At 39.8% G+C, this 27,989-nt stretch overlaps 5 protein-coding genes across 10 annotated transcripts; 4 read left to right on the top strand and 1 right to left on the bottom strand.

The window, feature by feature from the left end:
• The first annotated feature begins 51 nt into the window (after positions 1-51).
• Positions 52-2,830, top strand: LOC131313233 (uncharacterized). Of its 2 annotated transcripts, none has more exons than XM_058341432.1 (9): positions 52-678; positions 1,003-1,036; positions 1,154-1,327; positions 1,611-1,700; positions 1,848-1,913; positions 2,049-2,140; positions 2,254-2,301; positions 2,433-2,540; positions 2,623-2,830. In XM_058341432.1, exons 1-9 carry the CDS (start codon positions 314-316, stop codon positions 2,669-2,671), a joined length of 1,026 nt encoding a protein of 341 aa, XP_058197415.1. In that variant the 5' UTR covers positions 52-313; the 3' UTR covers positions 2,672-2,830. The 2 variants fall into 2 exon arrangements, with proteins under 2 accessions (XP_058197415.1, XP_058197416.1); XM_058341433.1 differs by having other exon boundaries at positions 121-678; positions 2,433-2,545.
• Positions 2,831-3,743: 913 nt separating this feature from the next.
• On the top strand, positions 3,744-9,033 carry LOC131313232 (tRNA:m(4)X modification enzyme TRM13). Of its 3 annotated transcripts, none has more exons than XM_058341429.1 (9): positions 3,744-4,278; positions 4,365-4,430; positions 4,546-4,896; positions 4,990-5,248; positions 5,451-5,508; positions 7,810-7,896; positions 8,106-8,240; positions 8,406-8,544; positions 8,719-9,033. In XM_058341429.1, the coding sequence occupies exons 1-9, from the start codon at positions 4,202-4,204 to the stop codon at positions 8,945-8,947; spliced, it is 1,401 nt and encodes a 466-aa protein (XP_058197412.1). In that variant the 5' UTR covers positions 3,744-4,201; the 3' UTR covers positions 8,948-9,033. The 3 variants fall into 3 exon arrangements, with proteins under 3 accessions (XP_058197412.1, XP_058197414.1, XP_058197413.1); XM_058341431.1 differs by having other exon boundaries at positions 3,747-4,278; positions 8,753-9,033; XM_058341430.1 differs by having other exon boundaries at positions 3,749-4,278; positions 8,731-9,033.
• A 1,694-nt stretch (positions 9,034-10,727) lies between these two features.
• LOC131313508 (uncharacterized) lies at positions 10,728-13,044 on the top strand. The gene has a single exon (XM_058341838.1). The coding sequence runs from the start codon at positions 10,890-10,892 to the stop codon at positions 12,873-12,875; it is 1,986 nt and encodes a 661-aa protein (XP_058197821.1). The 5' UTR covers positions 10,728-10,889; the 3' UTR covers positions 12,876-13,044.
• Positions 13,045-17,341: 4,297 nt separating this feature from the next.
• On the top strand, positions 17,342-22,780 carry LOC131312601 (E3 ubiquitin-protein ligase hel2). Of its 3 annotated transcripts, none has more exons than XR_009195924.1 (8): positions 17,342-17,759; positions 18,085-18,378; positions 19,686-19,894; positions 19,989-20,037; positions 20,115-20,204; positions 20,298-20,360; positions 20,544-22,416; positions 22,567-22,780. XR_009195924.1 is itself a non-coding variant. In XM_058340479.1 (7 exons), the coding sequence occupies exons 1-7, from the start codon at positions 17,592-17,594 to the stop codon at positions 22,356-22,358; spliced, it is 2,688 nt and encodes an 895-aa protein (XP_058196462.1). In that variant the 5' UTR covers positions 17,342-17,591; the 3' UTR covers positions 22,359-22,780. The 3 variants fall into 3 exon arrangements, 1 of the variants encoding a protein (XP_058196462.1); XR_009195923.1 differs by having other exon boundaries at positions 22,511-22,780; XM_058340479.1 differs by having other exon boundaries at positions 20,544-22,780.
• Positions 22,781-23,512: 732 nt separating this feature from the next.
• On the bottom strand, positions 23,513-26,346 carry LOC131314388 (autophagy-related protein 8i-like). The gene is made up of 5 exons (XM_058342983.1): positions 26,088-26,346; positions 25,894-25,949; positions 25,364-25,416; positions 23,888-24,006; positions 23,513-23,774 (listed from the first exon to the last, which is right to left on the bottom strand). Exons 1-5 carry the CDS (start codon positions 26,125-26,127, stop codon positions 23,665-23,667), a joined length of 378 nt encoding a protein of 125 aa, XP_058198966.1. The 5' UTR covers positions 26,128-26,346; the 3' UTR covers positions 23,513-23,664.
• Positions 26,347-27,989: the final 1,643 nt, after the last annotated feature.

Below are 27,989 nucleotides of genomic sequence, written 5' to 3'. Positions count from 1 at the left end.
AGAAAAGTTGAAAATGCAATAAATAAGCGCCCAAACAGGCACTAAAATTAGGACAAGTAAACTCTGAGCTGAACTTGTCAACCACCTCAAAGGAAAAGAAAGAAAGAAAGAAATTAAAGTATACTCCAAAACAGAACAGCAGTCTCTCTCTCTCTCTCTCTCGAGCTGTGTGGGTGAGTCAATTGGAATCTAAGTGAACCACCCCAAACTAACCCCCCCACCCCCTCCAACGACCAATCCATCTGCTAATAACAAAGACCAGGGCGGCCTGCCTCCGTGGGGTGTGGGGGACACACGGGAAGAAGACGAAGAAATGGAGGAGATGATGAATCAGAATCCACATCCACATCCACTGGAGGGGCCTGGGCCTGGGGGGAGTAGCAGTACTGATAGTAGTATTGGGTTAGAGTATTGGGTTCAGTGGCAAGTCCTAGTGTGCGCGCTCATCCTCATCCTTCCATCAGTTGTTGCTGTCAGAATCCTCAAAAGAGAGCTACACCGACACCCTCCTCTCATCACTTCCACTTCCAGTTCTGATCTGTGGCTTCCTTGCTGGACTAACCTCCATCCCCTTTGGCTTCTCTTCTTCAGAGCCTTTGCCTTCGCTTCCATGTCTTTCATTCTCTGTCGCGTCGTCATCGTCCTTGGGGGACCTTTCGCTTTCTACTTCTACACCCAGTAATATTACTAACCTAATAATCATACTCTTATATATGCTTATACTCGTTGATTATACTACTGCTGTCTGCTCTCCTCCCTTCAAATTAGTACTGAAAGTTACCCCCTTTCTCTTCTTTCATCAAATTCGATCGAGCATAAACTTGGTTAATTGCTTGTTTTGCCATTTTTTCATCAAAACTTTTGAATTTCATCAACTATTTCGATGAATGATGGATTGATTGGAGATGCCTCCTCACATGCTTTTATTTGGTGTTGTCATCTGAGTGCCTACTCTTGAAACCTGACCTATTTATATTTGGCTTGTGACTGATCATGTTGCAGGTGGACTTTTGCATTGGTCACGCTTTACTTTGCCGTATGTCAAATTAACTCCTTTTTCGAAGACATATATATACTACTATATAAATGCTCATTCATTTATAAATCAGATGCTCTTGTAATTATGTGACTCATATGCTTTATTACTTGGTAGCTTGCGACCGTTGTATCTGCTCGTGGATGCTGGAGGTACTCAAAGAACTCTTTTCTTGGAGATAAAGGAGAAAGCACCAAAGGTGCAACTAAGTTTCAAAGCCGTTACACCCAACAAGAAGTGACCGAGTGGAAAGCAGATTTCTTGGAGCAGCTCTTACAAGCTGTTTATCAGGTTAATTGCACGGTTTCTGCTTTCCAAATTTCCCTCTTTCCAAATCGTAAGAGGTACAATAACAAAATGAGAAATGACCGGCAGCAATCATAAAACATACTAATCGGAGCAAAATTCCATTTCCTGTGCTTTACAAAGTCCCTCTCTAATTATCTGCCCGAAGGTAATGAATCAGTAGTTTCCTGCACAGTGAACAAGATAAAAGGATCCGAGACCTTCAATTACGGTGTTTAGGTTTGCTTCTTTAACAATAGCAGAAAATAATTCGTACTTTTTTAAACAGACTTGTGCAGGTGCCTCTATGCTAGCGGATGTTGTTTTCTGGTGTCTTCTATTGCCATTTCTCCTAGGTGATAAATTTCAGCTCACCCTTGTGAGTCCTCTTTTGGAAACAATTTTAGTCTCTTAGCACTGTTACTTGCTTTCAATGGTTTCATCTGCTCTTATGTTCCTTCCCTAATTGCTATGAGTTTCTATTCTGCATTTTAGTTGTTGATATTCTGTCAATGATGTTTGGCAGTTGATTGGAAGCATACACAGTGTGAACGCTATTTTTCTCATGCTTGATTCTGCTCTCAATAGCCAAGTAAGTTTACAATATCGCCAAACAATATACCAGCATGTCATCAATGGAAGATTGTAACCTCATCATTCTAGCTGGTCAATGGATGGTTCCTTTGCTTGAACAAGTATCTTGACTATCTTTCAACCAATGTTTCAGCCATTTTCTTGGTATGGACTTGCATATTTTGTGCTGTGGAGCGTTTCCTATGTTGTCTTTCAATGGATTCTTCATGCCTGTGGTTTTACATGGTAATTACTCCTCAATTTCCTGATCTACCTATAGCCTATAGGTTATAAGCACAGTTTCTTTCTTCTTCTTCTTCTCCCCTAGGGCTAGTTAATTGATTTCCCAACTCTTGTAGGTGGCCATATCCTTTCCTTGAGCTTTCAACTCCATCGGCACCTCTATGGTAATTTCCTTGCTTCTTATGCAGCTCTCAAGTAGTATATGCCTACTTATGGTTATTTAACATGCATTGTTGTACACTTTTTTGACTTTCTAAACGGAGAGATTTACCCAGCGGAGGCTTTCTTCCTGTAGGTATTTAGCCTTGGGTTTGGTTCACCTCCCTTGTTATGGAATTTATGTGCTGCTTGTTAAAGCAAAAGGCTCAATCTTCTCCGGGATCTTTCCCTATGCATTTGCAAGGTCATGTTAGTTCTCCTTGCCTCAAAACTGCAGGGGTCAACCCCTCCTCCATTGACATTCTAACAGTGATCTCATATGGCAGGACTATAGATGGCACTAGGAAGAATTCATCGGAGAAGAAGCAAATCTAAAACCTATATATGTTAAAGTTGCCGTTGTGCTGATTGATTATGTATCCCATATCATGTCATGAACAATAAAAATTAAAGGTAGTAATCAATGTTGTTAAGATGTTAGTAGTGTAATTTCTTCATGGTTTACTGATTGAATAAACATTAAACTTTTGATAATCAATGTGTCTTTCTTCACACGCATTCTCTGGAGCTTTGACGTCCCTTCCCAACACCAGATGACGTCGGACCCTGGTCATCTTCCCTTCGGATGCAATAAGCATGTCAAACCACAAAAAAAATACAACACATCAGTATAGACTACAGTATTCATCACTCCAATTATTTCCACAAGTAAAATGAATAAAATCAAACAAGAGCCCCCACATGTGACTATTAAACAAAAACAAAAAGAATGGAGCTTTGAAAACACAAATTAGACCCTTGTTAAGTTTCATCGTTCCACTCATGGGCTCAATATTTTTATGCAAATCATGCCCGCCTTGTTCCTTTGAACGCAATGTGTACTCATGGTGCTTATGGGTTGGCAAGGTAGTCTTAATTAGGACGAGAGTTACTACTAAAGATTACATGAGCTTGCTTTCTGGACGTCAATATCTCACAATACAAATCGTGGGCAGGGTTCTGAAGGGGGATTGTTGGACGAAGGCCAGGCAAGCCAAGTCCAACGTATATACTTATTACTTACCATCTATACTACCTACAATGCATAGTATGTATGATGCTTATCAGACATTTATGACAAATGATTTAAGAGTTTTGATGATACTCAATAGTATATGACATCTTGAATAATGGCCATCGGCCACCCCGTATAAACTTATACTACGTAGGTTTGAGCTTGATTACTAAGTATGAGAGAAATAATGAGGAAAATGCTTTCTTTTCCTTCGTTTGGTTTTGTAAAAAAGAAACGAAAATCGAACTGAATGTGAAAGGAAAAAGAAAGAATAAGAAAGTTGGTTTTCAACTGTTTTCCTTTTCCAGTCTTCCTTAGTAGTAGGTAGTATTTTCCTTCATCTTTCTATGCTCAAAATAAAACAAGTGGGAAGAAATTTTTTTTTCTTTTCCTCTCTTCCCTCTTCTAAGTTACACACAAACTATAAGACTTCGGATGAAATTTGTGAGAAGAAATACTAGTAAGAAAGGGAAAATCTGAAAAAAAAATTACGTCCCTCCAATTTCTAGTGAAAGAGAAAAGAAATCTAAGAAACAATTGCAAATTTTCTTATAGTAATTTCTATCTAAAGTTTCCTCCAATTTCTTGGAATTATCTTTCCTTTTTTCCTTCGTTTCCTCAAATTCCAAATCCAAACCCAAATGGAGAGAGTTTAAGGTCTTAAAATTCCAAATCCAAATCCCGTCGGTACCAATATCATTTCTGAAAAATAGTCTTGCAAGGGTAAGTTGTCCTCCAAGTGTGCGAGGGAGGTGTTTTGAGTTTGGCACCACTGCGGCGACGAAGAAAGCGGCTTACAGGGCAGGGCAGGCATAGACAGAGAAAGAGAGAAGCCCCCGAAAGTAGAAAGAATGGAAAGCCGGTGCGAGTTCTGGCTCCCCAAGAAGAACAGATTCTGTGCAAACACCCCTCTCAACGGCAACTCTAAGTAACACCTCTCTCTCTCTCTCTCTCTCTCTCTCTCTCCTTTTGTTGGACATCTGACGATCATCTGCTTCCAAACTGACGGCATAGGTTCTGCGGGAACCACACCACAAGATCTGATGGCCAGTGGATTGCATGCCCAATCGACCCTTCTCAGTATTCTCTTCACCCTCTATATAGTCCTCTCTTTTTTCTTTAAATAAGACCTTGTATTTTCCCCCCCTTTTATTTCTTCCTTTTAACCTGAATGAATTATCGCCTTAATTACCAGCACTGTTCTTGAGGAAAATCTGGAGGGGCATCTTAGAAGATGCCCGTTACTCAAACATATTCAGTCCTTGTCGCTCCAACCTTTCTACCAAAAGGGCATCAATGCTGGCACAAATGAAGAAGAAGAAGAAGAAAATACAGTCTCCTTGAATAACCCCTCTTCTGGGCCATTGGGTAGCAATAGCATCACCTCCGAAATGAAGAGGAATGCTGTTTACAGTATGACTTCAACTCAACTATCCAAATTAATCAGTAAAATTCAGTCAGTTCATGCATCAATATGCAAAGATATTCAAGACTCATTCAAGATACCAGAGGCTTGTGGTGTGTGGATTAATAGGGAAGTAGATGGGTAAGCAAAGTCACCAAAATCCCCAATAAATATTGCTAACTGGTTGTATTGGGATTGTTGTTTTAACAGAAAAAAGGAGTTATTTGCGTGCAGAAAATTACCATATCAGGAGAAACATGTCCTGCAACAGGCGTCAATTCTTGGAAACTTGGAAGAATTTGGGGTGTTAAAGAATACCGATGGGCACATGTCAAGGGGAGATTTCCCATCTGATGGGCCAACTGTTGATGATGCTTGTGTCCCTGCAGTGGTTGAGTTTGGAGCTGGGAGGGGTTACTTAACACAAATGCTTGCAGACTGTTACGGAATCAAAAAGGTCTTTCTGGTCGAGAGAAAGTCATACAAGCTTAAGGTCAGTTGATTTCAAATTAAGATAATTATTTCTCCATCTATTTTCTGGACTCAATTGAACTTCCATTTGCTTTTAGTATGCTAGTACATTAGGCAGAGTGTTGGAGCACCTCATTGAGCGAATTCTTAGCCTCGCTAGCTATCTGAGGTTGGATTGATTGATACTTTATTTGTTTTTACTGGCATGAAAATTCTACTCCAAGGCTGATCGAAGCTTGCGACAGAAAGACAGCTTGATATTAGAACGCTTGAGAATTGACAGTAAGGCTCTTCAGAATCCTGCTGTTTGGAACATTGTTTTGCGCTTCTAAGTTGATCTCTTTCCTGCCTTTTTAGTTGTTTCAATAAGTACGAGTTGGGCTGGTTGATCAAGTAAAATGCATATTTTAATCCTCCAATATAGACTTATGTTGATAAGGTACTATACACCTGAGATACAGTGTGACATCCAAAGCATATGAATCTTTTGGTTTAAATGCTTCCCTGGCACGGAAACATATGTATGTTGCTCTATCTACTGTACTTGAGGATAGTAACTTTATGAAGGGAGGAGATGCATTGCTTCCTGATGCACGACTAGCTAAGGCACATTGCCTGTGTCTTGATTACCTTGTACTGCACACAAGTGTGCGTATTGAAAATTTGAAGTTAGTCGCTCACATCTAGCAATAACCCTGTGACTTTGATTGGGTAAGCGCTGGAGTGGGTCTGGTCTGTCTTTGCCATCTGCTTATATCCTAGTTAATGTGCTGAGGAGTTCGCTTCAAGGATGAAAATTAAGGCTGGTAGATGAACCAAATGCTTGTTCTAGTTCACTAACAACCTTAATTAGAACTTGAGATGTGAAACATAGAGAATAAGGAACTGATGTCATTGATGATAAAAGAAGCCCGCGACAATTATTCGACAATACTGTAGCAAGACAAGGCCTTTACTTTAATTCTAGAAATACCTATATAGAAATGAAAAATTCACTGATGGAAACTTATGCAAGCAATGAATATAGTTAAAACTTTCATTCATCTCAAAACTAATGGCGGCCACACAGCTCTTTCATCTCTAACTTTCATATCTGAGTGTGAAAGAAGGAAACAGTAGGCAAAGAGGGGAAAGCTTGGTAACTACCTCAAAACTCCTGAGGAAATCGCATTTGTCATCAGGGGCGACGCCAACGTGTAACCACTGGTGTCAGCTGCACCCGGTGGAACGAAATTTGGTAAAAACTACCGAGTATAATTTTTGTCTGAAAATGATTCAATACACAGGTGACACCACTGCAAAACCCCATTGAACCCATGTACTCATTTGGTTCCGCTAAACAACAAGCAATTTGACTGCCTATCTTTTTCCTTTCACATCAAGACAGCTATGGACATACCTATTGCATGACAATGGACAAGACTAAAAAACGCTCACCCTCTATGTTAATCTCGATGTTAATGTTAAAGTAGTACATTCTTGTGCAACAGTGGAATGATTTTTTAATAAATATCTTCAAAAGAACAGTTTTCACAATTTGTTTTTATTTCAAAAATGGCATATTACATGATAAAGGATTGGTTGGATACTCGTATTGAAACAAACATGATTTTTCATGAGGACAATTATAAAGTTCATGCTTTGATTACAATTTATTGGAACAATGGCATTGATATATGAAAATAGCTTCATTTTTTATGACTTAGCAAGTGTAAATTTATGTGTCCATTATAGTAGAAATATGCGACGAATATTATACTTATTGGTGGTGGCCAAGTCGCATCAGGACTGTCCACCTCACTTGTCTATGTTGAGGTTAGCTCTGTACTTTCATCTCTGCTTGGCCTTTCCTCCTCGTTTCTTTGTCTCCATAGGTTGTGATCATCTTAGCGCCTAAATATATATCTTCAGGAAGAAGCTTGGGCCCTTATCATAGATTATAGTAGTCCCTTCCAATGTGGTAAACTTATTTACCTTTCTAGATGCACCTCGCCCAACCGCCTTTTTTGTGTTTAAGTCTGTTTTTTATAGCAGCGGCTATACAAGGTAGCGGCTTGCATCCGGATTTTCAGCCATTTTTTGTGGCGGCCATACTTGGTTTTGAGGCGGTGGAGGCGGCATGGCGGTTGGGGGAAGCTGGTTTTCCTCTTTTGTGGATTTAGGGTGTACAGGTAATAACTTGGGGAAGAGGAGGGTATATTTGTGCTTTGAAGGGTGCAGGAGATGCACTCAACTCCCTCTTTTATAGCAGGTAGAAAATCGCCTTAGGGTAGTTTTGGTACCATCTCTTAGGGCAAACTAAGTTTTATGGACTCTGAAGCATAGAAGAAAGGCCAGCGACTTAGAAATTTAGCTTCCTAAACTGGTAGTGAATTTGGAGGCTAAACAAATCTAGGGCCTCAAGAAATACCGAGCATCCATGTTTGTATGTCACATAGTATAATCTGTGCTCAATTCAAATTGTGGTTCATCAATATTCTTGCTTGATGAAATGATCTTTTCCCAGGCATATGAAGCAAGTATGCTTCCAATTGTTCATACTTTCCTCTACTCCTTTACAGTATTAATGCTCAACTTTTGCAGTCGAGGATTTGAACTTGAATGCGGTAGAGTCTTTGCAAGGAATTCCTTATTTGGCAACTGGTAAACACCTCTGTGGGCCTGCAACAGGTACTTCAAAAGTTTGGTTCATTTAACTGCTTTCAAACCTAACTGTTTTTTTTTTTTTTGTGTGTGTGTGTGTGTGTGTGTGTGTTCTGAAAAAAGGGAAACACCTTTAAATTTTAAATTGAATTATCCTTGTTGATCTAAATTGACTGTCAGTTCTTTATGATTTTATGATTCATCAGTCACCTATGAAAGTTGCACCTTTGTTGCAGACATGACTCTAAGATGTTGCCTGGCGAAGAAATGTACGCAATGCAATGTTGCAGGGCACAGAGCAGGTTGTAACCTGAGAGGCCTAGCCATAGCAACATGCTGCCATCATCTTTGCCAGTGGAAGCATTACATAAGTAATCTTTCATTTAGTTTCCTTGTTTCTTAATTCTTACTTTTGTTTTATTATTTTCAAGTTCCATCTGGCTTCCTTGTTAGTAGCAAATACATAATAATGAAAGGTTCGTATTGACTTTGGTAATAGTTTCTGACTTGGCTGTTTCACTTTGTCTGTTCTGCAGATAAGAGATATTTATCAAATCTGGGAATAACTAGGCAAGATTTCCATGCGATTACATGGTTTACTAGCTGGGCTGTAGATGCAGATCATAGTTCAGGTCTTCCTGGCAGTGTTGATGTAGTGTCAGATCTCCAAATCATGTACTAATCGTTCGCTAATATTTTGCTGATGCCATCATCCTGTATTTCATATGATACTGCGCATCATTTTTCTGTATTAGCGTGTTCAAACATTGGATTTCCTGCTCAGAAAGGAAATGTTTGCAGACATTTTCGTTTTGTGTTTATTGAGCTTTTACGTTTAGAATTTTTTATTTTCTTTGACAGTGGGATGGAAGAGGGTGGCAAGGTTGGGCTCGCGGTTGAAGACGTTTTAAGGGAAATAAAGGCTGTGGAGAGGGCTGTGCTTGGCTTCATGTGCAAAGATGTTATTGATATGGGGAGGTTGATGTGGATCAAGGAACATGGCTTAGAAGCTCAACTTGTCAAGTATGTACCGTATAGCATCTCCCCCGAAAACCATTTGCTAATTGCCAAAGGGTGATGGTAACTTTTGGTGTTGTAGCTCGTTCTTATGTTTGTTGGGAATATATATACACATTGGTTTATGATGGATGTTAGTTCCGAGAATTTTATTTTGTCTTCGTTATGCAAAGTTTTTGGGATTAGGGGCAGACACATTCTCACGTCCGTTCTGGCAATCCCTCAAAAGAGGCAAGAGGTAAGACCTCTGGTTGAGAAAGTTGGCTCCAATTATAATACAGGGAGAAAATACCCAGAATTTAAGTACGGCTGATGCTGTACCAAGTTCATACTATTACTAAACATAATTCATTTTCTTGGTATAAAATTCTAGGCGAAGATTGGGATGCCTGAAGAAGTTGTATTTCTTTTTACTGTACATTCGTGTTTTTGCTGGTTGGGCTTCGTTACTGGAGAGCTTGACACCGTTTGGGCGTAGTTCTATGAAATTGGTTCGGTACAGGCAGGGGGATCTCTCTCGTTCGCCTCCATTGTCTTATCCAAAGCCTTTATCAATGATTGATCAATTTTTACTAATATTTATTTTCTGTATACCTAACGGAGCTAGTGGATTAAGAACCAAAAAGTAATTTTGTAGATTAGATCTCATACCTCCCCCTATGATCAAATTGGAGTGGTAAAAGTTAGGTGTCGTTTATGATAATTACGTAATGTGAGAGGTGTCCTATAAAACCAATACTCAAACAATTCGTGAGACGAGATTATAAAACCAACTCGTTGAGACTATCAAGTACGCCAAAAATAATACTCATTTGATGTTAATTAAACACACTTAATTTTGCAATAATGGGTCTTAATTTAATGTACCAAACTTTATTATTTTCATTTTATGCAAAATAGATGTAGTTCGTAAACATATCAATCGTTATTGAATGTATCAAACAATTCTAATAATTAGAGTAACGCATAGTGAGGAAGCATATTGGCACCATATGATGCTCCAAGAGCACTTTATAATTTTTGCAATTCAGATATGTTTGCCAAATAGTCTCTATTTATCTTTTGGTTGGTTGAGACCTAAATTACATAATGCAAGTGTGCATAAGTGAAAGCATGAGTGCTTAGCCTAAAAAAAAAAAGTGAATGCATGAGCATAAGCATAAAAAAGCGTCTTTCAATAAAATTCTAAACACCACCGAGGTGGTAGCCCAATTGGTGGGAGTCACCACCTCTCTTTAACAACTACGTAGATTCAAGTCCCAGGAGGTGCATGTGTGCATATACCCGGTGGTACCATTAATAGGCTTTGATTCGAACCCGTAGTTGGATTGAAAAGGGGATTTCTTGCCGCTGTGCACCAGGTGATGCCGTGGTGACGGCCCGTCCTCCTGGACGGTAGCTATGGCTCGAACCGAACATTTCACGGCGGGTCGGAAGCCCCTATGGTCACGTCCTCTCAGACGGTAGCTATGGCTCGAACCGAATATTTCATGGCAGGTCGGGGAGCCCCTATGATCCCGCCCAAGATGGAGTTGCTACGCTGGTCGCCTCCTCCTACCATTTTGATTGTCAAAAAAAAAAAAATTCTAAAGATAACTATGACTACGTAATGTCAAAAAGATTAATCTCATATCATACATTATACTAGTTGTTTCGATTTCGTTATAAAGTACATTGACTTTCAAAGTTTTGCCGATGTAGGACTGTTTCATGCCCTTATGGGCTTTCACAATAAGCTGCAAATTTCATCGGTTCGTTTTGATAATTAATGGGCTGAATTTTAAACAAATTTTTTTTGGTGAACTAGTATTTTTCTAGAAAAAGTTTTTTTTAGTAAAAAATGTTTCCTCCGGATAGATATGATCTTCAAATGAGTAGATGCCGAGTGGTGGAGGATATACGACCCAAGTGGAGTAGCTTTTTTTCCAGAATGCATCGTCACTCTTGATTCTCTCGTTCTCAAATCTCAATCTCAATCTCACACAGTAGTCACCGCCCTTATCATGGACCCGAAAGGAACAATCGTCTTCACCTCCGTCGGCAGACAACACTACGGTTTCGACGTCTTCTCCCTCAAAATCCCCTCTAATCCCATCGACATCACCCACTCCTCCGAACACCCCCTCACCGACGGAATTTCCATCAATTTCAACGGCCAATTCCTGGACGAAGACCAAACCCTCGTCTACGTCTCTGAGAGAACCGGATCTTCTCGCCTCTATCTGGCTCGCCCTGGATCCCCCAAACCGGAGCTACTCCCATCCCCTCCTCGTAGTCTGTTCCACGACCGCCCAGTCATTAAGGACGGACGCCTATACTTCATCTCAGCTCACGAACCCAACGACAAACCCTTCAAGAGCTGGTCTGCTCTCTATTCCACCGGACTCCACCACGACGGGGGCAAAATCGTCCGGCTAACGCCGTCTGGGTCCGTTGATTACAGCCCTGCTATCTCTCGCTCTGGGAAATTCATCGCCGTCGCATCTTACGGGGCCCGGCCTTGGGCTGGCGACTTCCACGATCTCCAGACGGATATTGTCGTGTTCAGAGAATCCGACCCGACTCAACGCACCGCTGTCTGTGAACACGGTGGTTGGCCCACTTGGTCCGGCGATTCCACTGTTTTCTTCCACCGTCAAGCCGATGATGGTTGGTGGAGCATTTTCAGAGTCGATTTGCCCCCCAACCATGATGATTTTGAAACATCTACCAACACTTGCATCAGAGTCACCCCACCGGGAGTCCATTCCTTCACTCCGGCGGCTCTCCAAGACGGCAAACGAATCGCCGTCGCCACTCGCCGGCGTGGAAATAATTACCGTCACATCGAGATTTTTGACTTGCTTTCACAAGAATTTTACCCTGTGACGGCGCTGCTAAGCCCAAACTTCCACCACTACAATCCGTTTGTCTCGCCGGATTCTGGTTTTCTGGGTTATCACAGATTCCGAGGCGAGTCAGCAGCAATAGGTGGTGACTCTGTAATTCCGCACTTGGATGTGGTGGCGTCTCCGGTAAATGGTATCCAAATGTTCAGGCTCAACGGTTCGTTCCCGTCTTTCTCTCCAGATGGTGATTTGATAGCATTTAATCACGATTTTGATTCGAATTCTGGTCTTAAGATCGTCAAATCAGACGGTTCAAAGAGATGGACCCTGTTGAAAGACCGAACAGTGTTTTACAATTCCTGGTGTCCCGCGGAGAAGAACGTGATTTTCTCATCGCTGGGACCCATCTTCGCATCCGTCAAAGCAACGGTCCAGATCGCTCGAATCTCATTCGATCTCGCAAACCTTGACGACCAAAGCGAAGAAGATATCGCAGTCCCGGTCGAGATTAAGCTCCTCACGAGAGAGGATACGGGTAATAACGCGTTCCCGTCGTGCTCGCCGGACGGGAAGTTTGTGGTCTTCAGATCTGGCCGTTCAGGGCATAAGAACCTGTACATAGTCGACGCCGTTAACGGGGAAGCAGACGGAGGCGTCCGTCAATTGACAGAAGGGCCGTGGATTGATACGATGCCGAGCTGGTCACCGGACGGGAAACTCATCGCGTTTTCGTCGAACATGCACAACCCAGACAACGTGGATGCATTCAGCATATACGTGGTACATCCAGACGGCAGTGGTCTAAGGAGGATTTACTTGGCGGGGGCGGAGGGATCGAGTGAGGTGGACAGAGAGAGGATTAACCACGTGTGTTTCAGTGCAGACGGGGAGTGGTTGTTGTTCACGGCGAACTTGGGTGGAATTACGGCGGAGCCGGTGTCGGTGCCAAACCAGTTCCAGCCGTATGGGGACTTGCACGTGGCGAGGTTAGACGGAAGTGGAGTGCGGAGGCTGACATGGAACGGGTACGAGAATGGCACCCCAACGTGGTACCAGGGGGCTGAGCCGGAAATGGAGCGTCTGGGCGTGGGGTGCTGCCAGTTTGGAGATAAGCTCAAGGGTCAATTTGACGAACCTCTTTGGATCCAATGCGACTTTTAATTTAGTACTAGTAATTAACTACTGCTACTGCTACTGCTGTGCTACTCCTCTAAAATGAAATGAGCAATGTATATCATCATATCAAATTATCAATCATGATGTGGTTTGTGAACCAACTGATAAAAAAAATTACTTACGATGGGGTTTTCAATAGGAATGGTACTCTAAATGCTTTGTGCTGTGCATGCAGAGACTTCGATTGACTACTACTACTACTCCTATTAACTACTCCAGTAGAGGCATCAGGGATATGTAATTTTGGGCTTGGATCAAGTTTCCCACGGGCTAAAATCTTCGGGTATGGATGTAATTTTTTTTCTTAAATATCAGTAAGAATGGGGATGAGTGGCTACCGTAGTAGGATGAGATTATGTTTCTGCGAAAGTATCTACTTGTTACGGAATCTTAGGTATCAAAATGTGAATTTCATATAATCAAAAAAGAAAGAAAGGGAAATGTGGTTTGAGATTATTTGTTCTCTCTTCTTTCCCGTTGCTCAAGGACTTTAGATGTTTACGAAATACTGTTTTGAGGAGTTAACATAACATCGTAGTGAACGAAGTTGAGTACCGTAACCGCGTAGTGATCTATCAGGTATTCTATAAGCTTGATCTAAGCCTTTTGTTTAGTTAGTGCTCATGGGCAAGTACACATCGGCGGGATCTTGATTCCTATTAAAGCCAAGGACGTGGACTAGGAAACTCATCCTAAATGGCTATAATAGGACTGCTGCAATCAGCCTTAGGCTCAAATTTGTGACGAATGGACTTCGAGATGTGGACGCAGCATAAACATCCAAAGGCGGGGTTCCCTACGGGACTAGTTCCGTCCGAAAAAGAAAGAAAAATAGGGCTATAAGTAGGCCGTTTGCTATTGCTATAAGAGATATAGGGATTGAGGATGCAGATCGGAATGCATTTTTTCTGTTTGTGGATCAATTGGGTCAGCTAGTCAACAAGGAGAAGGAAGAGATCAAGTACCGGACCATAAGGCTGAGATGGCAAATGGGGATTACTTGCAAGCTGTGTATATGGTTGGAAAAATTGTGGTGCCTAAACAAAGGAATGATTCTAGTTGGTCACCTCCCCCTCCTGGGGTTTTAAAAGTCAACGTAGATGGAGCTTTTTCTTCCTCTCAGCGGCATTGCCGCCTTTGGTGTAATTGCCAGAGATAGTAGTGGAACTGCTCAATTTTGGCGGTGTGGGAAAGTGAAGGTGTCTTCAGCTTGTGCAATAGAGGCCTGGGCGCTTCGGATAGCTTGCAATTCAGTAATTGAAGCAAATTATTCTCAAGTGATTTTCGAGTCTGATAGTTAAGTGGTGATTCAGAGCGTTCAAGGAAGAATTAATTGTCCATGGGAAATCTATTCTGTGGTGGAAGACATCAAAACTTGGGCTAAAGAAAGAAATTGGTCCTTCACCTGGGCTGGTAGAATGAAGAACAAGGCTGCTCATTGGTTGGCTTCTTATAGTATTAACAGTTGTTCTTCTATTCAGTTGGGTTGTATTCCGCCCGATTTTGATTCTATTTTGCGTAAAGATTGTATCTCGTGATCTGGTTGTCTTTTTTTTATCAATGTGACATGTTCAAAAAAAAAAAAAAAAAAGTACCGGATTGCCTGATCATCTTTTTTCTACATAATCATCAATCACTCTAAAATATAACTTGAAGTTGGTCCATATTCAATTTGTCATGGGAAAAGCTATGTTCAAATTATGACAATTTGTGATTTTCATTATGTCAATTTTTGATTTTCTAATGTATATTTATGATGTTAGTTACGACTTTGAATTTATCTATATTCAATTTCAATTTTTGGTTTTCTAATTTATATTTATGATAATAGTTACGACTTTGAATTTATTCTACTTTAAAATTAACTTATTTAACAGATCATTAGCAGATTATCCATAATTAATAAAAATAAGCCCAAAAGAAACAAGAAAATCACTTGAAGTGATCAATTATTGCATATACAGTTCTATTGACTATTCTTGTTACATTAGAATTGATCAAAACTTCTCTTTTCGACCATGCCACAATAACAATTGAATGAGTTACCTATGTTATTTAGGAGATTGCGGGAAGGATTGATTATGTAAGCGTTATAAACTACTTTTGTTGCTAAAAATACAAGAATAGTGATGTTTTAGTGATGGAGTACTTGTAATTTCTTGTTATTATCACTATTTTCGGGAATTTAATCTACTTTATTATAAGTAGTTTTTTTCAAACCTATCGATTGATTTTCTATTTATTCTTTTGTTCTACATAAGGGGTCCGATATTGAAATTAGCCTCAGGCCCCAAATTTTGGAGGGATGGTCCTGTTATAAAGCTATGGCTTGAAATTGTAATGTTAGAATAATTATTAAAAAAAACTCCGTAATGTTGGAGTAAGATTTGTGTACAAGTATGTCTTTATTATATAAAACCTTAAATTAAATTACTCATTTTTGGATGAAACATTTAAATTGAATTTTGAAAACGTAGGTTGATTTTCTCAAATCAACAAAGAATTTTCCTGATTTTCAATACTTCATCCGTTCCGATTTATTTGTCCGTTTTCACTATTTGGGACCTTTTACAAAAATGTCTATATGTTTTAATTTATAATATTTTTTATATGTAATATAGATCTTGTTTGATAGGTCTCAATTAGATCTAAAATATGAAGTTTTCAAAATTATGTAAAACATTATAGATTGTGAGATATAGTCAATTTTTTAAAATCCACGTATGTCGAAATTGGACAAACAAATTGAGACAGGGTGTATTTTTATCGTTACTGTTGAAAAGGGGAACTGGGTTCTTTTGCTTTTGCTTTTGCTTTTGTTTGGTTTGGTAGGGTAAGGTAGGGGTTGGGAAATTGTACTGTACTAATTTTGTTATGAAAAGACTAAAGTGCCCCCCAGAAATCTGTGGTTTCCGTGCTGACCACCCTTTCCAGGAGCTCCGGCCGCGATACGATCGTCATGTACGACCAGCGTTGAGTTTTTTGTCGATTTATGCCTTTTCACGTAATTATTTGTCAAAATATACGTTTTTTTAAATTATTTTTAAAAATAGTTCGAAACGCACATTCAATGTGCATCATGCACATTGGATGTGCATTATCCGCGCTGGCATATGTCAGCCGGCCAGCTGGATATTCAGCGTGTATCACGCATATTCAATGTGCATTATGCATATTCCATATGCGTGATGCATATCCAATATGCGTCATGCATATTGAATGTGAGTGATGCATTATATGTATGAATGGATCAACCGTCATTGAAGTATTGAAATGGATTGACGATTTCATTCAGAAAAAATAAAATAAAATGGAAAGAGTTTTCGTAGAGGTGTCAATGTTGATGAATGGGACATGCGTTTTTTTTGCTCCCAAAGAGGGGAGAGTTCTCACAGCAAACGGAGTTATTGAACGACCGATGGAATATAACAGGGATACGTTGCACTTGCACCCCCCTTAGTTGATGATATGGTTATTCGAGAATGCATATACAAAAGGCGTTAACCATGTAATTGTTTTTTTTTAGATTAATGTGACAACATGGCCAAGTGGCAGGTGTTAATTACAAATAATAACTATTTTGCATATGCCCGTTATGTATTTTTTGGAACAATTAGTATTATTTTTAATAAGCATTGAAAACAAATAATTGTTGGCAACAATGAGACAAGTAAACTGTAATGTGACCACAATCATAAATTACAAACATATTCGAAAGTTACAAACTACAAATTACGAATTTAAAAACAAAGATTTGAAATTTAAACAAGTACAAAGACAACATAGCTCCATACATATGTAAATATTTTACTACTACCGATTACAAATTTGTTCCTGAACTTGACGCTTCTGCCCTGCTTCCGGAACACTTTCTTCGATTATGTCCTTCTTGTCCACACAATGTGCATGACTGTCTCTTTGATGGTTGGTGCTCAATCCAATCCATCTCGTTCCTGAACCGTGTGATTTGGGGTCGCCCTCTCCCCCGGATACGTTCTCGATCTGGAATGATGGTTGGCCCAATGATTTCAAGCCAATACGCCTTGTCACGCGGGGGCCTAAATGGTTGAGAGGCATACATTTGTATAATTGATTTGAGTGACCAAACATCGCCGAAGTATTCGAAAGGGGAAGTTTTCATGAACATGCACGTCGTAAGCACATGCGAGCACTGCATCTTCCATTGTTGAAACTTGTTGCAACTGCACGTACGATTGATCACGCATATGGAATATGCATCATGCACATTGGATATGCGTGATACACGCTGGATATCCAGCTGGCCGGCTGGCATATGCCAGCGCGGATAGTGCACATTGAATGTGCATGATGCACATTGAATATGCGTTTTGAACTATTTTTAAAAATACTTTAAAAAAATGTATATTTTGACAAATAGTTATTTGGAAACGAATAAATCGATAAAAAACTCACCAGCGTTTTGACAGCCTCACCTTCACCGCCCTTTCCTATCCTATATATTCCACCGTATAAAAAGGACGGCGAATTGGGAGAGTAGTAGATTCCAATCCCCCACGATTATCTATCTGTTGATCCGATCCTCTGTTTCCCTCCCTCCCTCTCTCTCTATTACACCCAAAGCAAAAACCCTAGGCCGTCTCTCCCTCTTCCTTCAAGCTTCGGCTGGATCTTTCCATATTTATTACTCAGAACTAGATCTTAGAGAGAGCGAGAGGGGCGATGGACGATAGCTGTGCGGTGTGCGCGGAGACCCTAGAATGGGTAGCATACGGACCCTGTGGTCACCGGGAGGTGTGCTCCACCTGTGTCGCTCGCCTCCGCTTCATCTGCGACGATCGTCGTTGCTGTATTTGCAAGAGCGAGTCCGACTCCGTCTTCGTAACCAAGGTTTTCTATATTTCGCTATACTCTTTTCTTTCCGTAGGGTACTTTTTTTCTTCTCAACATCTTTTGTCTAGATGTTTAATTCCACGGCAGGATGACACTGAATTGTTCTATGTTTCCTCTTATTTGCTCTTGGAGCTTACTTCAATTTATCGACTGCATTGCTTTATCATGCTTGATTTAACCTGTTATTTCTACAGCTAAAAAGAAATACTAAATCCATGTGTAGGTAGCCTTAGCATTGGTACATACGTGTTGTAAAGATCAATTACAACTGCTTTTACCGTGATTGAGAGGAGCATGTCTTGAATTACTACTGGTTTTGCAGGCTTTAGGAGATTATACAACGATCATCAGCAATTTTTCAGTGTTACCTTCTGATTCAAAGGAAGGTCGAGTGGGATCGTATTGGTACCATGAGGACACACAGTCTTTCTTTGATGATTTGGACCACTACAAGATGATCAAAGCAATGTGCAGGCTTTCATGCAGTGTGTGCGACCAGATGGAAGAGGATGGGTCCAAGAGACGGGCAAGGTTTAGGAACATTGAGCAACTCAAGGGCCATTTGTTTCACCAACATAGGTTGCTTATGTGCAGCCTGTGTCTGGAAGGAAGGAAGGTGATCTCTCTATGTTTGGGGGAGCTTCTTCGACCCTCTTATTTCTCTTTTCTCTTATTTTTTTTTTTCCTGAAATTTTGTCTGAATAGTTATCTATGGAAGTATTACTCTTGTAAATTTAGAGCACTAACTTTTTTTCCAGGAAAATTCGGCTCTGAGTTTGCCACTTCGAACTTGCATGAAAAGAACATAATATTACATTGCTTTAGCGCCTGTTTCTCCTTCTGTCTCATACATGCACCTAATGGCCCAAGCCTTCTACATATGTTTTGGTATATGCATATATGAAGGTCAAGAATCAATTTTCACAGTATTAACTTGAAATAAGAATGGAAAAAAGGAATTACAAAATGCGATGATGCATTTATTTGGCCTAGGGTTAAATTGACGACGAGATTACATTAGCAATCAAGGGGTAGGATTAGAAAAGATAATGAGGCTTAGACACAGTTGTGAATTCAAAAGGAAGTTATGCGAGGTGGTTTGACCACATTTCAGAAAGGATGATTATGAGAGATATTGGTGCAATAAGGTGGAAATGTGAAGGCTAATGCTGACACCTCCAAAGGCAGAGTAAACTATTGGATACACTGAATGGAATTGGTTATCCTGTTGTAAATTTAAATGCTTTGGAGGCGTCTATGTTCGATTGATTTCATCTGAGAGAGTGTGCATAAATATTGTGGTAGCTGTTAGGCCGGGTCCAGGCTATGATAATCATGAAGCACAACTTGTCGAGTACTTTGTCATTCCACTGGTGATTGCTGTAGGGCTTATCCTACGTATTCACTATGGCAAGAGTACCTCAAATGTTGTTACTAGTGCTAGGGTACAAGAATTGTCCTTAAATCTACTTCATCGCTACAGTTTGTGTGAGTTACTCTACTTTCACGATGCCAAGTGCACTAAGACGAGGGGAATGCAATGGAGGGCAAAACATGCTGTGGTGAAACTAGTAACATACTTTTGGTCGAGTTAGGTTGTCATCCGATGTTATTAATGTTATTCGTTTGGCACAAAGTATTTGTTTGTTCTTGATGTGATAGGGCCTTGATAAACTTGGTCCCTATCTTGTGAACTTGCTTGCTGCTTGGATAAGTAATTGAGTTATAAGGTCGAAGGTTTACAAATGGTCTTAGTGGCTTTAAAATTTTTGGACTTGGAAATCTGTTTACTGATACTGTGGGGTGGATCGTAGTCGGAACTTAACAGACTAGTGTTCTTTGTTATTGTTTACAAATGGTTCTTGTTGGTTTTACTTGACACTTGACAGGGTTATCTTACTAGCTTCATTCCAAATGGGTCAGGTATTTATCTGTGAACAAAAGCTATACACTAGAGGACAATTGAATCGGCATATTAACACTGGTGACTCGGAGGTGGATGGAACCGAGAGTGAAAGAGGTGGCTTCACAGGTCATCCTTTATGTGAATTCTGCAGAACCCCATTTTATGGGGACAATGAACTGTACTCACATATGTCAACTGAACACTATACATGCCATATATGCCAAAGGTGAGATAACATCTTTTGAAAACTACATCACCTTTTCTCTTATTGAAAATAGGTGATAGGTGAGCTCACATCACCCTTCCACTGTTATTCGCAGACAGCATCCTGGACAGTACGAGTACTATAAGAACTATGATGATTTAGAGGTATGATCATTTGTAAATTTCCTGGATGAATTGACATTCAAGTTTGCCTCTCTGACTGAATTCCTTACTCGTAACAGATCCACTTCCGTCGAGAGCATTTCTTGTGTGAGGATGAGGCATGCCTTGCTAAAAAATTTGTTGTTTTTCTATCTGAAGCCGAAATGAAGGTAACTTCTGAGAACCTGGTAGTCAGTAGTGTCACTAGTGGGCATCAAATATGTTCTCGTATAAGTTAACTATTTTTGTCCTTTAAATTTCAGAGACATAATGCCATGGAACATGGAGGGAATATGTCACGTTCTAAGCGAAGTGCTGCCCTTCAGGTTTGTTTTTCATCTTGACTCTAATTGTCTAGCCTTTAACATAAAGAATTTTCATGCTGCCTTCTCTTTTGCCTCAAGCTCGCCTAGAGTTTAATTTTGGAGTGCAGTGGTCATTAATTTCCGTCCATGCAATTTTCTTTCTGGCTTGCATTTTTCCCTGACCGTTTTCTCTTCCATGATCAGATACCAACCAGCTTCAGATATCGACAAAGCAATGAACAAGATACCCGTCGTGGAAGGGGTCGAACATTTCGTCGCGAGTATTCTGATGATCAACTCTCTCTGGCCATCCAAGCCAGTTATGAGACATCTAATGGAGATGGACCCTTACATGGTCCATCATCGTCCAGCAGAGAAATCATTTCTGGTCATGGAATGACAAATGATATTGATCCAATTATTCAACCATTTGAATCGTTAGCTACTACAGATTCTGAGACGCCATCAAGATACCGTCAAGCCTTGTCACAGAAATCAAGTAGTGCACCACTCGAAGAGTCTTCCTTCCCACCCCTCCCAGTGGCACCTAATAGTAGCAGTCAGCAGAAATCCAAACACGAGACTTCACAAGCCTTGTCACGGAAATCAAGGGATGCCCAACTGGAAGAGTCTTCCTTTCCTCCCCTCCCAATGGCACCTAGTAGCAGTAAACAGAAATCCAAACACGAGCCTGAAAGTTTACCTAGGAATACAATGGCATCACATCTTCGTCACCAAAAGAACATAAATGATCTTCGCCACCAAAACCAAAGAAATGTGACTCCCCCAAATTCAGATCAGGCGTGGCCAGCTGCGAGCCGGACACCTGTTCTACCAGCAACTGGTTCAATCTTTACCAAGCCTGCAACAAATGGTACACCTGGATTATCGTATAGCTCTGGTCTGAACACGTCAGCAATGGACAATGGACCTGCATCTTCTAGTTATTCAAGTTTAGCTCGGATTCAACCTGCATCGGTTCATGAACCTTCACATGCTGGTTCTTCTAGTTCTCTAAGGAAAATGGGCAGCGCCAGTAGGATAAGCCACTCCACATCTGCCCCAAACCTTGCCCACAGTGCATCTTTTGAACCTTCAACTTCTGATTTCCCTCCAGTTTCAGCAACTCAGATCCGCAAGTTGCCCTCAAATGGCCAGGTTAGGCTGAAGGAGGAAGATGTTCGGACTGCGAACAAGTCTTTGGTAGAGCGAATGCAATCTGCTCTAGAATTCGATGAAGGGAAATTCACTGCATTTAAGGAGATATCTGGAGAATATCGGCAGGGCTTTATTGACGCTGGAACTTATCTTGCTTATGTGGAGCAGTTTGGCTTGTCACATCTTGTTATTGAGTTGGCTAGACTCTGTCCGGATCCTGGCAAGCAGATAGCGCTTGTTGAGGCCTATAATGCTACTTTGATCAACAGTGGCCCACGAGAAAATGGATCGAGTCAGGAAAGGGTTCATATGAATAACGGTAATGGTTCCAACAAAGGTAAAGGGAAATTTTTAGATTCTGGAGGCCATGGTTCAGAGGAGAACTTGGCAGATAGCATTTTAAATACTGTACGGAAATTGCAATCAAGCTACAAACCTTCAGAGGAAGAGGTGGAGGTATTGTCCAGGGATGGGTACCGATCTTCGAAGGGCAAAGTGAAGGTAATGGTCAATGAGCCACAAGCGGAAATGAGTTCACTTGGTCAACCTCCTGTAAAGATGAAGGGAGGAAATGATTCCCTGTCAGCTGGTGGTGGATCTGGTCAAAATTTGGAAGAGTCAGGTGGAAAAGGTAAGCAGCGGAAGAAAACCTCAAAGTTTCATAGGGTTCGCCTGGGGGATGGCTCAGTGGCAGCGTTTTTGGATCGCAAAAATGCTGATCCTGATCAAGATCCAGATGTAAAGGAGGCAACATCGGATGCAAACAAGAATCCCGTTGACGGGTTGCCTGTGCGTGGTGTTTGGCGACATGGCGGAGGACAAAAACTTTTGGCGAGGACTGCTGGAGATCCCAAAAAGTAATGCATTCTCAAATTGCACAAAGGTGTCTAGAATTTTTGGCAAAGCTGGTGTTGACATGGTAATTATATCTTCCACTCCAGAGATTTTGGCATATTACAAGTGGAGTTCGCTTATCCAATTTGAGTCCTTAGGCAGTGGTTTTATTATTTCAGGACACTGTTGCCTTCAATGGGCTTAGGGAAAATGATGAATTTTGGCTTTTTAGTAGGGAGAAGGGTGCAATTTTTTTAAGTCCAGGGTTTGATGGCTATCTTCCTGTTTCAGTTTATACATAGCACCAAGCATGGTGTCTACCCCATTAGATATATATAGTTTTGTTTGTGTTGCGACAGCACTGTGAATAGTGTCGTCGCTCATTGGTGAAATCTATTTTCCAATATGGACGCAGAATTTGGTTTCTATGAATATCATCATTTTCCATATGATTAAGCAATGCTCAATCCTATTTATGCACTGGGTACACTTCAATATTTAGCCCGAATGTCTTAATACAGTCTTACAATTTCTCTTGTTTGGTTAGATTGGTTTTTATTTGTGTTCTTTTTGGGCAGAGGGGAGTTTGATGATGATTTCCAACTTGCTTGTGGACCTAGACTGTTGGAAGTCTTAGAAATTTTATTTTGTGGGTAGATTGGAATTAATCTCTTTTGTTGTAATGGGCATGCTTAGAGTGCCATAGACAATCACTCAAAGGTTCATAGCCCATCGCAGGATTTAGAAAAGTTTAATCCCTGTGCAAGGAAATATAGTTAGTCAGTTACAGTAGTTTTCGACTCTGTGGATTGCAGCTTCGGCTGTTCCAACGCAGGTTCCTTGAAAACCTGTAAGCTTGCTTGATAAGGGCTAGTTGGCTACTTCAAGGTTAGTATTGGTCAAGCTCGAAGGTTAATACTCCAATAGTATTAGCTCTGTTTTTAAGGAACTGCTGCCATACCACAACTTTTATTCTGCGAGGAATAAGCCACATAAATGGCAGCATCCTTCGCTCTCTCTCTCTCTCATTTTTATTTCAATGACAAAAAGTCAAAATCTAACATCCTGATAAAATGGAAACAAGAGGTCATGAAGCTTTTCGTTGGAGGATTTGCATATGTCAACTAAGTTATACACAGCATTATAAGTTAAGAGAGTAAGGAGGTTGATGTGTATGCATGTACATCAAGAATTCAAGATCATTTCAAATCCCTGAAGAGTTTACAGAATAGATGACAATGTACGGCAGTTGATTCACACGCAGATACTGCATGATATTCTAAACAACAGGAATTCAAACTGGAAGCTGATTGTCAGAGTATTACGAAACGCGTCAACAGATCCTGAAATTACAGCCACCAAAGGTTTTTTCACTGCTGTAGCACATGTATAAGAACCCATCCTCATCCTTGAAAGATTCATAGACGGATTCCATTAGACTTGCTGCAGAGGACAATCAAAAGCAAAAAGAGAAAACAAACAATGGAAGGGGATATTAATATATGGTTTTATTGTTAAAAAAGAGGTCTCCTATTAGAAGACAATGGTGAATTTACATGTTTGAGGTAGAGTATTGTTCACAAACACAAAGAGAGCTTTCCCAGGATCCAGACGAAGCCTGACACTCAGGATGTGAATAAACTGCCCAATAGACATGTCTCCGGGTACCAGGTACCTGTTGTCAACAGATAATCAGAAACAAACAAACTCAAGGATTTAACACAAGCTTCTTAAAAAATGAGAAACAAGTATAATAGAAAGATGACTTTGAGCTCGAATAGGTTAATAACCATAGGTAATTCTTCTTTCTAGTTTCTCCAATGCCACCATAAAAAAATTAAAAAAATTAAAAAAAACCGCAGGAGCTCCACGAAGCCCAATGTGAGTTCAATTACAGGAAGAATCCAGAACTCCAAGAAGATGATAAATGTATTACAGCAAGTCAGCAACCTTCTATGCTAACCTGAATTCGTGGGCCATACCAAACCTAGATAGTTATGTATGGTCGATTATAGACCTATCAGTATTAAACATAGCTTAGCCATCAATGGATACACCTCCAGAGATGGATCATAGGGAAGATGTAAACGTAGACCATATGGTCGATTATAGACCTATCAGTATTAAACGTAGCTTAGCCATCAATGGATACACCTCCAGAGATGGATCATAGGGAAGATGTAAATGTAGACCATAGGATTCACCTTACCTAGTAGCCTGACATCCAATAATCCTCTATAACTGTGCTGATATTGCATATGGCATGGAGGACGTTAAATTCTGATAGGAATTTTCAAATCAAATGAATATTGCCTCTTCATCTGGTCGAAAGAGGAGAGCGCCTCTCTGCACTTGCTCCTTGGCTGCGCTGCATATATTGCCTCTTCATCTAGTCAAGCACAATTGAAAGAGGAGAGCGCCTCTCTGCGCTTGCTCTCTGGATGCGCTTCATTAAAGTCACCTCACCTTAAGCGCTTTAGGTGCGCCTTAGTGCAACTTTTACAACAAGTGCCATCAAATAGGCATTATAAACATAGTTACTAGTACCCAACCAAAGAGCAAACCTGTTAGCGGTTTGGTTATTGGTTCACCGATTCAACTAGTTTGAGTAATGCAAATACAAATAACCAACAGGTTCAAAGAATATTAGAACATGTGCAGATTATTTACTCAACCATCACAAGAATAACGATAAAAATCTATTTTCATCATTTAATTCACATGCAGAATGAACTTTATAGGGTTCTTCCACCGAAAATTGTATATAAAGCTAATTGGGACATCTTATTTGATTCTAGAGTGGATTTAGTTCCAGACAAACCTCTTTCAGCGGATTTGCTACCGGGCATACATTGATTCATCTAGTTTAGCCAACAGAGTTCAAATTTGACGTTACCAGTTTTTTTCCAAAAACCAAAAATATGTAAGAACCAAAACTTCTAAAGGAACTCTCATCTGATCTAACATCAGTAGAGTTATCAGTCAGGATAAGCATGTTTTTTGTCAAGAAAATTAGAGAAAGCAGGGCTTACTTTTTCTTTTCCATCACAGGGAGGTCAGTCTTTGAATACCTTTCAACCACCACCTGAACAGTAATAACATTGTTAAGCCGCTCCATATGACATAGCGATAACAAAATCAAACAAGATGTTTTATTTTTTTTTTTTAAGCCTTTATAATTCTCCTAAGAGAATCAAGTACAAGACCTCAAATGAATTTTCTGACATTTTCACCACAACTCTTATTTCTCCAAACCAATAAGCCAAACTCAATAATTTCTGTCACAAATAATCCTACCTAATCAAACAGAGAAAAAGACACAAATGTCCTACGCTATTGATTGAAAACAAAACAAAACAAAACAAAAAAAAAAATTCTGGTAAGAACTCAAATGTCACGATTGAAAACTACGAGTACATCCAATATAAAAGATATTGAATCGAAGATTTATACGAATGGGGTCCCAAACTACCCAATGTAATAAAGATAGGATGAAATGGATAATCGAGAAGGGATTAACGTCAATCAGGAAAAAGAAAATGTTGGGTTTGGGGGAACTTACGGGGAGTCGATCGGGATACTTGGCGAGCATATCTCGCGATTCCTGGAATCGTTCCACTGGTGTAGATAGATTTCAATATCAGAAAAGCAAGGAAAGAGAGTAAGTTATAATTGGAGAAACAAAACGAGAAGCAACGGATTATATTTGAGGCACGTACGACAGATAAAGAAGGAATAATTAACAAACAAACCGACCTTTTGAGAACTCTTGTTTGAAAGATCTCATTTTCCCCATCCTTGCGTCTCTCTGTAACAAACCCCTTTCGAATACCCAAATCCCCCAACTCAGAGCCGACAGGACTGAGAAGGGAGAGAGAGAGAGAGAGAGAGAGAGAGAGAGAGAGAGAGAGAAGAAGAAGAAGAAGAAGAAGAAGATTGTTGGGGCTGGGGAGGAAAGACGTGGAACAAGGGGGAAAAAGACGACCGTATAATATGGAAAGTTAAAAATTTGAGGGAAGCGAAAACGTACCAGAAGGATAAATAATAAAAAGAAAAAAAATAAAGAAAACGTACTAGACTGGGCCACGTCTCCTAATTGGTAGCCCAATTAAATAAATCAACTTTTACTACCGTTCCATTTTATATCGAGAGTCTACCGGAAAAAGTCGTGTTATTTTTTTTTTAAATTAATTATTTTCTTGTATAATTTTTTGAATTTTTTCGCACCAAATTAAAGTATTAATCGAGATTTTTAATACGGTGCGACAAAAATTAAAAAATTATATATAAAAGTAGTTGATTTTTTTATTTAAAAAATGACAAAAAATAGATAGTATGTGAGTCTCAGTATAAAACGGATGAAGTACTTCATATGTACTCCATTCATTAATGTGATTATACTATTGTTTTCATATTAATTTTAATGACATGTGTCACTGCAATAATAACATAAAAGTTTTAAATAAATTGAGCGTTCTTACAAATTTAGCTCTTGTGACAATGCATGAAAGTCAGTTAAAAAAAAAACGTAGGTAAGAGACCGAAGTAATTTGATCTCATTCCACATAAACCGACGAGGTTAGTGAAATCTCCAACTTATGCGTCTTCTTAATTTGTTGGGCTGTTGGCTATGTGTATTGAGTATTTGCTAGCCTTCATTAAGATATATATATATATATATATATATATATATATATATATATATAGGTTACAAAATTAAACAAAAATGGTAGGACGTAGGAGTATGATACAAGTACATAAGTCTTAAACAAAACAAATCCATAAGTCTTAAACAAAACAAATCTCAGTCTTCTATTCGTGCAATTAAAGGTTGAGATTCGTTTTCAATTATGATCAGTTACAATTAATTCTTTCCCAAAAAAGTTTCATTAATACCTTGACCGTTCAAAAGTGCATTCAAAACACTTTTGAACGGTCATAATTGAGTATTGTAAAAATTGAGTATTGTAAATACTTGTTTATAGCAACTTGTAAAGAAGATTTTCTCTTGTGTTGGTGCCACATCAAAGATTCGAAGCTTGAAAGCCCAAGATCAAGTGGACTTCTTTGTAAAGGTCCAAATCCAGGCAGCATCCAGCCCGTAATAAGCAGGAGTATACATATACTTATATATAGGGAAACAAAAGGCTTATTTGTACAGATAGTCTTCAAAGTATTTTTGAAATGTCAATTTGGTCCTCAATATACAAATCGTGTCTATTGCATCCCAACATTTGCAATGTGCATTTAAATAGTCCTCGGAGCTAACTTTGTCCAAATTAGCCGTTTAAAACAGGGGTATTTGTGGAACTTCCTCTTTAAACAACCATCACTCCCACAAAATTTCATCTTCATCCTCAAAACCCTAGGCCCTATCTCTTTCTCAGTTTCTCTACTGCGACTTTGTGAGCAGTGTTGGCTTTCTTAGGGTTGACGCCTAATTCCTTGTTATTCACCACCATAATGCGGCTATGGGAGATTAATTTAACAACACACCACTGTTTTTCCATCCAACTATTCTATCTTATTTTGTCTTTTCCTACAACCAGTTTCATTTTACCTTTCACAATTTTTATTTTATTTTGCTATTTGGTAATTACATTAAGCTGAACTTTTATTCTACTAGAAAGAAGAGGATGACTTCTATTTTTGTTTACA

This window comes from Rhododendron vialii, chromosome 13a, assembly GCF_030253575.1.
Source record: "Rhododendron vialii isolate Sample 1 chromosome 13a, ASM3025357v1".
In the NCBI taxonomy this organism is placed as follows: Eukaryota; Viridiplantae; Streptophyta; class Magnoliopsida; order Ericales; family Ericaceae; genus Rhododendron; species Rhododendron vialii.
The sequence above is the reverse complement of the archived record's forward strand: the minus strand, read 5'-3'. Positions and strand labels throughout refer to the sequence as shown.